Below are 14,668 nucleotides of genomic sequence, written 5' to 3'. Positions count from 1 at the left end.
TCTCTGCAACTGACTGGAATCTGATCTCTTGTCAGGAATCTTCCTTCATTGAGGCTTACTCTCTCTGTGTGCTAACTGATAGCTTTATGGAGCCTCTGGTTTCAAATGATTGACTCTATTCCTCCCCAGACTAGGAAAAGAACCCTTCACTGCCCTGGTAGCAAATAGGAATTTATGTGCCCACAACTGGAGGGGAGAATATACCAAGTTTACTGTAAAAATTGACACCACTATTCTGTCTTCCATTTGGGTACAGGGCCAAGACCCTTGGAAACTGACTGTAAAAGCAATGATGGGGATGGAACAGCTGGATAATTAGAGAAGCAGGGAGATTTGGATTCTTGACTATGGGTGCCATAGCAGAAGATAGAACATTAAATATGACAAGGGCCTCGTGTTTTTTGGAGTCATGTCACTCATTTTACAGGTTGAAAAATCTAAGGCTATGTGACTTACTAAGAGCCAGATGGCCAGTTCTCTGAAGAACTAAACTTCAGGCAGTGTTCTTTCCATGCTACAGCGAGCTTAGAGGTTTTATACTGGAAGCCAAGTGGGGCAAGACTAGCAGGTGTCAAAATGCAGCCATTGTCTTAGCAAACATTGATTAAATGGTTTTGCCAAAAATCAAAGAAACCTTGGATCCAATGGAACACAGCAATTTCCATGAGATGGTTATATTACAGATTCATACAGTGGCTTAAGATGCTGCAAAGTAATTAAAACGTAATCAGAGTCTGTATGCTCTGTTGATTTTCCCTTGAAATGTCTGATTTGCATTGTATACATATAGGCACAGATTCTCTGGGGGTGAAGGCACATGGGAAGGTAGCTTTGCTTTCCTCCAAAAAGAGCAGAAAATCACCAGCCTGCAGAAGCCGTTTCTAATTGATAAGTTCCTAGCAAATGTGAAAATTAATTAATCTAGGTAAAATAGGAAATCTTGTTCAGCCAAGGCTATAATATGTGTTTTCTAGAGTCCAGAATGTTCACAGGGAAAAAGTAAATGGTTAGATACAGGCGATTCATGCATTTTAAAACACAAGACCTTGACAGGGGCCTAAGTTGCAGCAATCTGTTTCTATCCTCATGAATCTTAGGTTGGTTGTCTGAAAACCTGCAGGCTTGATTTATTCATGTCTTCTGTGTGCTTTGTCTGTTTCTCAGGGGGATCCTGGGCTGCCTGGACTGGACGGAATCACTGTAAGTCATGCTTCTTGTGTCAACCTCTCCGTGCTTTGTCGACTCACAAATGGTTATCTTTTTCCTCTTCTTGGTGGAATTCAAAGGGCCTCGTGGACTTACTCATGGAAAATCCAGAGTGTTGAGCTAGAACAAGTCACACTATCTGCATTTTTTCAGATGATGAACTGCCCACCTCGAGTTTTAAGACAGGCCATCTTCAGACTTAGATCAGGGATCTGATGCACCCCTTATTGGCAGGGGATATTTTCCAAAGCCCCCAGTGGATGTCTGAAACCAAACATAATACTAAGCCCTATATAGACCATGCTTTTCTGCTGTATATAGACCTATGAAATTATAAGCTAAGCATAGTAAGATATTAGCAACAGTTGCAAATAAACTATAATATACTATAGTAAGATAAATAATAAAAGTTATGTTAGTGTGATCCCCCCAACAACAACCTGAATCCCTTCTCAAAGTAAGTTAGTGTCCTGCAGTCAGCATTCCTCTGTGATGTGATGAAGTAAGGTGAATAATGGTAGGCTATGAGACATAGCATTGGGTGACTACCTAACGGATCCTTGAACATGCACTTCCATACTTTTCCTGTTCGCTGTGGCTGATGGGGTGACTGAAAACATGAAAAGGAAAACAATGGATAAGGAAATCCACTCTATTCTCTTGTGTGTATTAGGAAGGTACCATGCCTTTCATTCAGCAACCATCTAAGTGTTTTTCTGTGTGTTCAGTGTTATGTACACACTCCTTTTAAAGGTATCACATACAGCAATTTACTTTCAGGCATCGATGAGAGTACATGAAAGACCACAAGTTATTCACCTAAGGAATTTCTTTGTCCATGAGATTCCACATTTTCACTGCTTACTTTTGAAAAAGCTTAAGAACTGTCCCCCTATTTCTTGTTTTGTCCTTTCTTATCTTCTTTTGTCTAGTTAGTTCTCAGTACATGTGGAGTACCCACTAGGAGCAAAGTGCTGTGAGTGATCCCACAGGCAATGTAGACATTGTCCCTCCCACAAAGGAAGTAAAAATGTAAGGGTAGGAATGTGTCAGAAGAATTCCAGAAGCCCTTAGGGAATAACTATGTATCTAAAATTCTGGTAGGAGATATGTATCTATGAAAGAGAATGTAGCTTCTAAGAAGTATGGATAAAGTTTAGACTTGCTAGCAGTGGATGGATATTTATACAAAAATATGAAGTATGTAAGCCCATACAAAGAGACAAACATAACTAAGGATCAAGGTATCGAGGGTCTCCAGAGATTAAAAAAAAAATTGGCTTTAAAAGTGTGTTCATTAAATTCATATAATACTAACTACTCTGTTTGCTTCACAATTTCTCTTAAGGATTCAGTCCCTTGCCCACAGACATAGTGTTTACCTGTCAATACAGACATGATGCAAAAAGACTTAGCTTTGAGGACAAGGTTTGTTATCAATAAGGAGACCATGGATTGTTACTGATTGTCAATCTAAAATTTTATTAAGTCACAGAACATTAACATCACCCCAGAAAATTCCCTCCTACCTCTTCACAGTCAATCCCTGTCCCAATCCTGCCCCAAAGGTGAACACCATTGTGATTATTCTTCTGTGTAGATGAGTAGATCATAGCATCTTCATTTCTAAAGAATCCTCTAATTCTTTTTTCTCTTTGTGTTGTCTAAACTTTGACCTCTCTGGGGCTTTCCATCTCTTTCTTGGGAACATGCCATCTGCATCCTGCCACCCCACTGACATGGAGCCTTACATGTGCCCGACCAGCTTTCTCCTAATTTCAGTCTTGCTCTAAGTATTGATACACAATTCTATACATTTTCTAATTTTCCATGTGCTTTTTTACTTTCCGCTTGACCTGTGGAATATTTAGAGTATATTTCCTTATTACAAAGTATTTGGCTGCTTTCTAGCTACCTTTCTATTATCAATTTCTAGTTTAATTTTAACAAAATTAACAGGACACATTCTGGTGTTTAATCCTATTAAATTAGCTGGAGTTTGGTTTATGACCAAAACTTACAGAGAACACATATTCAGCAGTTGGTGGCTATAATGATTTAAGCAATATTTATTCTGTCAAGATGGATGATGATGTCTTGATAGTCAGTAACATGACTGTTAAGTTCTACAAATTAGTGAGGGAAAGATATTGAAATTTTTAATGATAACATGTTTTATCTAGCTTGCCTGCAGTTCTATTAGTTTTTGCTTTGTGTGTGTTGAAACTTTATTGTTATGTATAGATATATGTAATACTATGATATCTTCTGAAATTGACCCATTTATCATTATGAAATGCCCCCTTTTTATATCTGGTTAATACCTTTAATCTTGAAGTATGTTTTATCTTATACTAAAATAACTAGATTTTTTTCTTTTAAAGAAACCTTAATAGTAAAAATTCAAATACAAGTCAAGTAAAATAATTTTAAAATAATCATTCATAACTTTAATATTTTACTAGAATCTCTTTATTACTCTCTGTCCATCTATCTATCACTGTCTATCCATCAGTTCACCCTGTTTTGATGCATTTCAAAGCACGTCACTGAATTCCTCCTAAATACAATAGTATGCCTAGTATCAGGTAAACTTCAATGTTTCCTTTTGGTTTATAATGTGCATGCAAAGATATCCACAAAAGTTAAATGTGTGTTTGCTGAATTTTGACAGATGCATACTTCTAGATAACCCAAAATTCTATTAAGCCACAGAACATAGCATCACCCCAGAAAATTCCCTCTTGCCTCTTCACAGTCAATCCCTGTCCCTACCCCACCCTAAAGGCAAACACTATTGTGATTATTCTTCAGTGCAGATCAGTTTTTGATTAACCTAGAGACTCATATATAGGGAATAATAAAATATATAGGCTTTGGGGTCTAGCTTCTCTCACCACAGTGCTTTTGAGATTCATCCATATTGTTCTATATATAAGTAAATTTGCTGCTTTTCATTGTTGTATATCACAGTTCATTTATCAATCCCTATATCAGTGACTTCTTGGAACAGTTCCAACATTTTCTATTATGAATAAAAATGCTGTAATAACTCTCAGACAATTCTTGTGGATGTATATTTTTTGTTTTGTTTTGTTTTTTGAAAAGCTATCTTGCCTTTTGATCTTGTTAAAAAACAAAAAAACTTCTTGTGTCTCCAGGGTCCATCAGGATCCCCTGGATCTCCTGGAGAATCTGGACCCATAGGACCACCAGGCTTACAAGTAAGGCCAACTTGAGACTAGTGTGTGTTTGCGGTATTCACTTTCTTCACCGGGCCATGGATCAAATGCAGGCCTATGTAATTCAGGCTCTCTTACAGAAGGGCAAAAGCCATCGCTGGAAGATTATACGGGGACATGTTCATTCTCTTTATCCCTCTCTCTCTCCCTTGTCTTTCTTTTAGACACAGGCTCTCACTATGTAGCCCTGGCTATCCTGGAACTCACTTTGTAGACCAGGTTAGCTTTGACATCACAGTGTCCACCTGCTTCCACCTCCTGAGGGCTGGGATTAAAGGCATATCATCACTCCAGGCTTGAAACATGCTCTTGCTCAGAGATATTGGTTGTCCTTGTTGATCAGGTTTTGGGTTTTTTTCCTGACCATCCATTCTGTGCCCCTAAAGCTTGCTAGTATAGCTCAACCTGAGGTGTAGCCAAGAGAAAACAGATATTTGACACATCTATTGATGCTGTCTGCCCCCTAATTATGCCCTGCATTGCTAATTAATCATTCCAACCATTATCATTACCCTTCTATGGATACTTCTAAATCTTCTCAGCCTTGTATCTTGAACATCTGTACCTACCTATTTTTTTCTGACACTGAAACTATATCATGGGTAAAGGAAGAATATAGCTAGTCAACTCTGCTTCTGGGAAGGCCTTGTCTCTAGGTCAATCTCATGAATGCCTAAATCCTGCTACTTACTACTATGACTGAACTTCACCAAGTCACATTGAAACATTCCTAGCATGTTACAAGGAATAACACATGCTAGTTTTACTGCCTTCACATGAATGTGACTACCAGGCCAATTTGGGAGATTTCAAAAGAGCATAAAAGAAATAATGAGAGGGAATGGAGAGATAGATCAAGGGTTAAGAGCACATACCACTCTTGGGGAGGATCCAAGTTTGGTTCCTAGCACCAACACTGGGTAACTCACAACACCCAACAACTGTCTGTAAACTCCAGGAGCTCCATAGGGTCCAGTCACCGTCTTCTAGCCTTGGTGGGCAAGCACTGCACTTGTGTGCACAAACCCACACTCAGGCACACACATACACACATAATTAAAAATAAAAATCTTTTCAAAAGAAATCATGAAAGATGGAGCTAAAATTCCACTATTCCAGAGCTAGTCTGCATTAAGAAGGGAGCTAGCATAGCCATGCTATTGCCCAATGTGGCCACGTGTTTTTTGTTTTGTTTTGTTTTTGTCTGTAATGAAGAGAAATACTCACTCTTTTCTTACTTGCTAATCCAGGGTCCCCCAGGCCCAGCTGGACCTCTTGGTCCTGATGTAAGTATACTTTGGTAGTATTTACATCCTTCCACCAAGTTCTCTAATTTTTCCCCACAAAGATACTGCTTGAAATCTATTTCGTAGTTAAAACATAAAAATAACACATTCCAATTTAAGTTGCCAGAGATTATTAGTAATTGATTTTCTTTTTCCTCCCTGAACCCATGTGCCCCAGGGAAATATGGGGTTAGGTTTCCAAGGAGAAAAAGGAGTCAAGGTAAATAGATTTTGAAAATACAATCTGCATCTCACATACTCCAAGAAATGTCTCTAGTTACTCATATATGCATGCTTGGATAAATAAGTTTCTTTTCTGTCTTAGAAAATGGCCATTTCCCACCTTACACAGTTCCCCTATGGGATAAATTGAGAGCTACATGTCCACATGCCACACACTTTTGTACTTTTGGAGTTTTTTCTTTCAAAAATTTTCGCTCTGCTTCCTATGTATAAGAAAAAATGTATTCTTTTCTTCCACCTAGGTATTTATCTGTGTTTTCGCATATTTTACTGCCTGTTCTTTCCTTTTCTTTGCTTCCTGCTTCCCTCTAACCTTCTTTCTCTTTCCACCCCTTACCCTCCTATACACATATACACACACACACACACACACACACACACACACACACACACGCACACGAATGCATGCATGCACACAAACACTCATACACTTATTTCCTCACTCTTCTGTCTCTCTCTCTGTCTCTCTGTCTCTGTCTGTGTGTGTGTGTGTGTGTGTGTGTGTGTGTGTGTGTGTGTGTGTGTGTGTTTTCGAGACAGGGTTTCTCTGTGTAGCTTTGCGCCTTTCCTGGATCTCGCACTGTAGACCAGGCTGGCCTTGAACTCACAGAGATCCACTACCTCCCGAGTGCTGGGATTAAAGGCGTGTGCCAACACCGCCCCGACACACTACTATTACTATTCTCTTTTCTTCCCTTCCTTCCCACCTTTGGGCCAATCAGACATGTACAACCTTTTGACATTGTGCCACAGTTTTACTAAAAGAAAATCACAGAAAAAAATCTCATAATGTTTTTTAAGAGTTTACAATTTTGTGTTGAGATACATCTATAGCTACCTTTGATTGCATGTGGCCATATGCAGCCTATGAACTACAGGCTACACAAACCCAATAGGGGCTTATCATTGTTGGTAAGAGGTAGCCATTCCCCTTGCCCAAATCCTATGTGGCTCTCTTGCTACCCTTTTGTATATGAGCATGCAACTGTGAATCTGTTTTTCTCTCATCCATTTGCTTTATCCCCCTGCAATGATAGTACAAAACTCACTCTCAAGCTTAGAATTCTTCTTATCCCTTATCAATGAAATTTTGGTTTTTCTCCTTGGCACAATGTGGTAAAAAGACCAAAATAATAGGCAACTCATTTGTGGATCACAACCAGAAGACAAGCTTACCTTTTGAAAAACTGGTCTGCATAATTATCCTTTGTTCAATGGTCTCTTTGATTTTACAGGGGGATGTTGGCCTCCCTGGCCCTGCAGGACCACCTCCATCTACTGGGGAACTAGAATTCATGGGATTCCCTAAAGGGAAAAAAGGCTCCAAGGTAGCAAACATTTATTATAGGAAAAATTAACTGACCCTTTCCTGTTAATACTAGAATTCAAGTCTAGTAATCAGACTAACATGAGCCAGTTCCAAAATGGGAGTAATAGGTTTTAGAATGGAAGGCAAAGCCTTCTTGTTTTGTTCTTGATGGAAAGAATTCTGAAAATTCTGAGTTGTTTTCTGGTGTGTAGATGTGAGTGTACCTGTATCTGATTATTCATTTAAACATTTTTTTGACCTCAGACGTGCACATTCAATTTTAATATGCCAAATAAATTAAAACAAGCATTGCATGCTTGGATTTTTTCCTCTGAACTCCAAACCTCTCAGTATTTAAGTTGTCTACCAAATACATTGAGTATAAATATTTCCTTTTGAGTTATCATTTTGAAGACATTATTTGCCCCCTAAGCTTTATTCAGTGGTAGAGAGCTTGTGCAAGGCCCTGGGTTCTTTCACAGCACTGTGTGTGTGGGGGGATAGTGGACCTTAAACATAGGGAGTATTGTTAACAAGTGGCAGTGGATGATCTAATTTGCCTTACCTGAACCACCAAGGCTGAAGGTTATATTTTATAATTTGCCCATTTCTATTAGGATAAACTGTGTTCATGATTGTGTTTCAACAGTTCTATTCTGTTAACATGACCTGATATCTTTCAGGGGCCTGCATTCCCTGGGGTTCCTTTAAATTTTGTGATTCTATTTCCATGATGAAGGGGCCCAGATGGAAACATACAGAGTCTCATTTCTTTAATGTTGTCTTTGTGGACAACTCCATTTCCTCTAGCTCAGTGGTTCTCAACCTTCCTAATGCTGTGACCCTGTATTAACAGTTCCTCATGTTGTGGTGACCCCCAACCATAAAATTATTTCATTTCTACTGCACAACTGTAATTTTGCTACTTTTTGTGAATCATAATGTAAATATCTGATATACAACCCCTGTGATAGGGTTGTTTGAACCCCCCCCCCCAACAAGGGAGTCATGACCCACAGGCTGAGAACAACTGTTCTAGCTTTATATTGGGAAAGTTCTTGATTTGGGACCAATCTAAGAGAATGTAGGAGATTATTTGCCCCTCCAATCTGTCCTGTACCATAGGGAGCTTTGCCACAGCCCATGTAAGATAAATTAGCACTTCAGGAAGAGAGATATTAAAATGTTATGTGTCTCTTTCCAAATTTTGTTTCTTAGCCTTGGCTTGAGATCATTCTTTTCTTTGTAGCCTATATGTTTGAAGCATCTTCTTCCACAAGAAATGAAACAACTAACCATTCTTTTGTCTCAATTCACCTGACTGAGAATGTGTATTAGTCATTGACCTTCCATAGGCCAAGGGGCTCCCTCAACTAAGACAACCTGGCAAGCAGATGGATCTATACCACTGTCCCATGCTGTGATACTTATTGGTTCCCTACTGAGTGGCCCAGGTACTTTGAAGGAGCCTCTATCATTCATGTTCATTGCTTCTTGCTGCTACTCATTAGCCTTTGGTTAACTTTCCAGGGTGAACCAGGGCCTCCAGGTCTCCCAGGCATGAGTGGCCCTCCAGGTTTCCTGGTAAGTCTTCACACTTGGTAAACATGTGTTCCGGGGTCTTGCTGTATAAAAAGCACCATATGGCTGACAGGAAGACCTCCACCCATGGTTATTTCTGTGAATGCTACTGTCTTCACTGAATGCCTTGAAGGAAATATTTTTTGGTTTTTGACTTCATGGAACTTACAGCATGGCTCTCCATGCTCAAACTTTAGAGTTAAAGCAGACCTAGACTTGCCTTCTGGGTCAAAAATCTCTTAAGATTTCTGATTTTTGTTCTCCTAGCCAGAAAAGAGGACAGTGATGGAGTATATCTGAAGATGAAATGAGATAACACACATGAGAGAAAGCTTTGTACATAGCTGGAACTTATCAAGCATTCAATAAACAATATCTGTTCTGAGTAATCCTAGCTTTACCTTCCTATCTGCCTCCCTATCTTAGATTCTTACACACAGCAAATGTTTTTGGAAGGCTTCTATGTGCCATGTTTTCTCCTGGACTCAGAGGCTATAAGAGCAACTAATAAAATTTCCTCTCTGTCTTTGAGATTACATTCTAATGGAAAAAATATAAGGAATGTAGAAAACAAAAGATGTATCAACAGCAAATTCGTGAGCTGTGATGTGGCTCAGTGGTACACTGTTTGCCTAGCACCCTCAAGGCCCTGGTTTCTATTCCCAGTGGCACAAGGAAAACTGAACAAAAAAGTCCACACAATGGTGATATATAAAAGATAGAAGATGAATGCTGTGATAACACATTGTAGAGAAACACTTAGGAGAGGGTGGTCAACAAAAGCCTCTCTCAAGAAGTCCTATGTAAGCTGAAACCTGTATAATATGAAGGAACAAGTCATGTAAATATGAGAAAAAGTGCTTGTCAACTGAGGGAACCTTAAGTTCCAACACCCTGAGCTTGAAAAGCTCAACACTTCAGAGGCACAGCAGATGAGTGGTCAGGGCCTGGCATGGTAGCATATAACTCTAGTCCTACCAACTAGGAGGCTGAGGCAGAAGGACTGTTATGAGTTCTCATGGGCTACACAGCAAGACCCTATCTCAAAAATCAAAATAAAGCAATTGAATGGAAAGAAAGAACAAACTGAGAGACATAGGACTCGGGTCACAACCAGCTTCAGAAGTCAATTGTGGCTTTTATTTGAAGTGTCATGAGAAGCTATTTGTGAGTGAATGTGTGTGTGTGTGTGTGTGTGTGTGTGTGTGTGTGTGTGTGTACAAGTGTGTGCGAATGTTTATATATGTGTGAGTGTATCTTTGTGTGTAAGTGCATATTCATGCATGTATACATGTGTATGGAAGCCCAAAGATGACATTGGATGTCTCCCTAGATTGTTCTTCACATTGTTTGTTGAGGTAGAGTCTCTTGCAGAATCCAGGGCTGTCCCAGGGATCCCTGCCTCTGTCTTTTGAGTGCTGGGAATACAGGGTGTCACCATGCCTTCCTATCTTTTAAGTCAGTTCTGGGGATCTACACTCTGCTCCTTGCACTTGCATTGCAAGAATTTTATCCCAGGTCCCCATCCCTGGATTGTATTACTGAGCTCATTCTGGTTGGGGGAGGGACATATGGAAGGATCTGGAGCAGTAAGCACAAATTACTACAGCAGCAGAGGCAAATGATGGTGGTAATAGCTCAGGCCATGGTGATAGCAATGGAAATGGAGGCAAGTGGAAAGATAAACATGCTATATTTTTTAAGTTTATTTTTTTACTTATTTTTTTCATTTTACATACCAACTTCCCCTTCCCTCCCCTTCTTCTTCTACCCTCCCTCCCCACCTCCTCCCTTTCTCAGAGAGGGTAACACCTCCCATGGAGAGTCAACAAAGTCTGGCATATCAAGTTGAGACTGGACCAAGCCCCCCCCCCCCCAACGCATCAAGGTTGATCAAGGCATCCCTCCACAGGGAATGGGCCCCAGAAAGCCAGTTCATGTACCCGGGGTAAATTCTGGTTCCACTGCCAGGGGGCCCATAAACAGACCTAGCTACACAACTGTCACCCACATTCAGAGGACCTAGCTCGGTCCCATGCAAGTTCCCAAGCTGTCAGTCCAGAGTCCATGAGCTCCTACTAATTTGGGTCAGCTGTCTCTGTGGTTTTCCCCATTGTGGTATTGACCCCCCTACACTTGCTCTTATAGTCCCTCCATCCTCTCTTCAGCTGGGCTCCAAGAGCTTGGCCCGGTGCTTGGCTGTGGATCTCTGCATCTGCTTCCATCAGTTGCTGGATGTAGGTTGTTTTCAGGATGTAGGCTCTATGATAACAATTAGGGTAGTCACAAATCTGATTACAGGAAAAGCCAGTTCAGGCACCTTCTCCTCTATTGCTAGGAGTCTAAGCTTGGGTCATCCTTGTGGATTCCTGGGAGTTTCCATATAGTAAAAATGGCAATCATACCAAAAACAGTCTACTAGTTTTCAGGTGCCTTGTTTGCATAAGAACTGGAAAGAGGCCACTGCATTGCGTTTTCTTGTCTCTTATGTGACAAAATGTGTTTTGAAGAAGCTGACAAAATTGTCATGGATTGGGGTTAGAGACCGGGAGAAAGTGGATACATCCAGGGCAACAAGGCCTGCCCCCACTTGCTGGCACAGTGGGAATAACTGTGGACTCCAGTTCTTCCTGGTAGTACTGTGAAATACTCTGTGTGTCACCGTGTGGTCAGGAAGCACGGCCCAGGAACCGGTGGCACAGATTGCTTCCATCGGGATTCCTGTTACCCCACAAACACAAAGGGGCACAGAGAATCTTTGTTCTACTCCCTTGATTCTAATCAGTTTTGCAGCTAGTGAATGGGAAAGGAAGTGAGCCATGGTGTTGAAGGTAGAGTACCCTCACCTTGGCATCAACTCCAGCTCTGGGGCTTAGGCAAACTGCTGGACTACTTTCCAGTAATGTGGCAGTGGCCATAACTAGGCTTCCTTCTGAGGCCCAGTTGCACTGTATTGAAGAATCTTTACAAAGCTTTCCTGTACGATGACATAATCTGTAGATACATATGACTACAGAGTTCTTGAAATGTGGCTCATCTGAAATGAGATGAGCTATACCGTAAGCAAATACACACTGGATCTCAAAACACAAGTATGGAAAGAGTAATTTGAGACAGCTCATATTTATGATGGATTTGGATAACTGTTAAAAATCGCTATCTCATTTTTAAAACATAGCTACGAAAAAACTGCAAGTACCTTACTGACTCACATTATATTTCTATCAGATGGCATTTCTTAACCAACTCTTTTTTCCTTTTATTGAAAATGGTTTTTTCTCAATATAATATATCCTGATTACAGTTTCCTTTCCCTCTACTCCTCCCAGTTTCTTACCACATCCTCTCCCATCCATATCCACTCCCTTTCTGTCTCACATTAAAAAACAAATAGGCTTCTAAGGGATTATAATATAATACAATAAGATAAAACAAAAACTAACACATTGAAATTGGAGGAAACAAACAGAAGGAAAAGAGCCCAAGAGAAGTCACAAGAAACAGAGACCCACTCATTCACACACTCAGGAATCCCATTAAAAACACTAAACTGAGAGCCATGATATATACACAGAGGACCTGGTGCAGACCCATGCAGACCCTCTTTGCCTTTCTATATTGTTGAATGCTGGCCAGTTCGGAATTTGTTTCCTCATACCATACTGCCCCCTGCAGTCCAGTTCAGGAAAGTCACCCAGTGGAAGTATTTTGGCTCTCAATCGCCAAGATGTTGTGATCTCTGCTGCTCTGGGATTTGGGATTCACTGGCTCATGCTTCCTCCCTCCCCCTTTCTTCACTTAGACCTCAGAGGGTTTCCTCCGGCAATATCAATGCGTTTCATTTCCTCCTGTAAAAGAGACTGACTGATGGCAACACGTGATGAGAAATCACGTTCCCAGCTCCATCTTTTCAAGGTTAAAAAACCAGAAACCCTGACTGGAAACAAAAGTACCAAAGTTGGGAAATGCTTCCTTTTATATTGCACACTATATTTCATAGAATGGAATAAAGGAAGCCGTTATCAGCTCGCCTCTACATGGATTCAGTGGGTGACTGACTGACGGTCCAAATCGTAGACCCCCTTCACTCCTAACGTATCTACCTGCTTAATGTGGACATTCATTAATACCTTAATATGCCTGACAGAAAAGTTAGGAGAGGAAAGGTGATAGCTTATGTGAGGCATCCTGAGCTTTTCAGAAGCACATTTCCGGAACCCAGAGCCTCCATCACACCAGCTTTCAATTACCCTCCCTTCCCAAATCTTTGCAGGAGATAAGATGCACAATCTGATAGATGTACGCCTCACCTTTCTCTAGCACCCTCTGTGGTTTAAAAATGAACTAATTAGTTAATTAATTAATTAAAATCCCTGACTTTTTGGCTTGGTCCCAGCCTCACTCATTTCACCTCCCTTGTCCTCAGCAGCATGCTCACACTCTCCTTGGAGGTTGTCGGAACTATATACCCATGTGCCCTTTATCCCAGGAACATGGACCCCTGGGAGAAGGTAGAATGTTAGAGTGGTTCCAGGTGAGAACAGAGATGAATCTGACAAATACTGAAGGTAACTAACTGCTCAGCAGATCTGAAGGGACTCCTGGGTAGGTGGAGTGTTCTGACTCCGTCTCCTCCAAAACAAAACAGCAGGAGCCCTGAGGCCTGGAGAACAAGGCTGCAAGAGTTAAGCTAGCACCCTAAGAAAGCTTCTGGGCCAAGAGTGAATAGACAGTGGGGGGGGGGGGCGCCATTGCAGGACTGTGCGCCAAGGCCAACTGTAATGGATCAGGTCCCAGGATTTCTAGTAGAACAGCTTGTTCAGCGAGGTCTCTGAACAGTGCCTCCCTGTGCCAGGAGACAAGCTGAGTCCCGCAGCACAGTGTTTTGCCAAGCCATTTATCGTTTATTGGCTCTAACAGAGAGAGAGAGAGAGATTTCCTTTTTTTACATTTTTCACGTTTGTTTTTGTTCATACTTTTCACAAACTCTGGACCTCAAAATGGTGGGGAAAATACAGGTTCTCTCACTTTTTGAAGAAATAAAAGATTTTCTTGTATTTATCCTCCTGGGAAAGATGAATAGAGGCGTGTTACAGTTCCTGGGCACTTTTGTTTGTTTGTTTGCTTGCTTATGTATCTTGTGCCGTCATTACTTTCTATGTGTCACTATTGCACTTAATTCAGCAAGTATTTACTGGATCACTTTGCACATATGCAGTCAGCAATCACTTGCTTCAGAGGGAGAGAGGAAAGGCTGGGAGAGAGGTCTTCCACTTAGAAAACTTTCTTTCATAGAAGACTTACAATTAAAGACTTTGGGGCAGCACTAGCTGCCATAACATTTTTTGGACAGGTCAGGGAAGGTTATTTGAATTATTCAACTTTAGAGAACACTAGACACATTCTGCTAGGTGGCAACATACTTCCATTTCAATTTGAAATATGGAGTGGAAGAAGTTAAGATTTCAAACAAATTTGTATTCCATTTGATTTTTAAATTATATTTTTATTTAATCTTTGAGAATCTCATAGAATGTATTTTGATCATATCTGTTCCCTTTCCCCCATCTCCTCCCATGTTCTCTTTAAAAAGTTGAGGGGGGGAGTCCACATGGCTGACCACAGTCCTTTTAAATTATACACTAATGTCAGCAGAATAACTCTATAGAAGCAGAGAAGGAAAAAGAGAAGTGGGAACCAAAGCCCTATTTAAACTACATCCCTCAAAGACACCGTCTCCACAATGAAAAAGCAAGAGAAAATCCCACATTTGATTTTTTTAACTCTTGAGTATATAGAGC

At 40.7% G+C, this 14,668-nt stretch overlaps 1 protein-coding gene across 1 annotated transcript in view; it reads left to right on the top strand.

Annotated features, from left to right (window-relative positions):
* The window catches only part of Col4a6 (collagen type IV alpha 6 chain), a 302,609-nt gene that overhangs the window by 246,278 nt on the left and 41,663 nt on the right, over positions 1 to 14,668 (top strand). Inside the window, exons 8-13 of the mRNA XM_036175415.1 lie at positions 1,165 to 1,200; positions 4,368 to 4,430; positions 5,699 to 5,734; positions 5,913 to 5,954; positions 7,213 to 7,305; positions 8,817 to 8,870. Coding sequence (XP_036031308.1) covers positions 1,165 to 1,200; positions 4,368 to 4,430; positions 5,699 to 5,734; positions 5,913 to 5,954; positions 7,213 to 7,305; positions 8,817 to 8,870 — 324 coding nt within the window. The remainder of the gene's footprint in view (positions 1 to 1,164; positions 1,201 to 4,367; positions 4,431 to 5,698; positions 5,735 to 5,912; positions 5,955 to 7,212; positions 7,306 to 8,816; positions 8,871 to 14,668) is intronic.

The sequence above is a fragment of the Onychomys torridus genome, chromosome X (assembly GCF_903995425.1).
Source record: "Onychomys torridus chromosome X, mOncTor1.1, whole genome shotgun sequence".
Classification (NCBI taxonomy): domain Eukaryota; kingdom Metazoa; phylum Chordata; class Mammalia; order Rodentia; family Cricetidae; genus Onychomys; species Onychomys torridus.
This window is presented reverse-complemented; position numbering and strand designations above follow the sequence as displayed.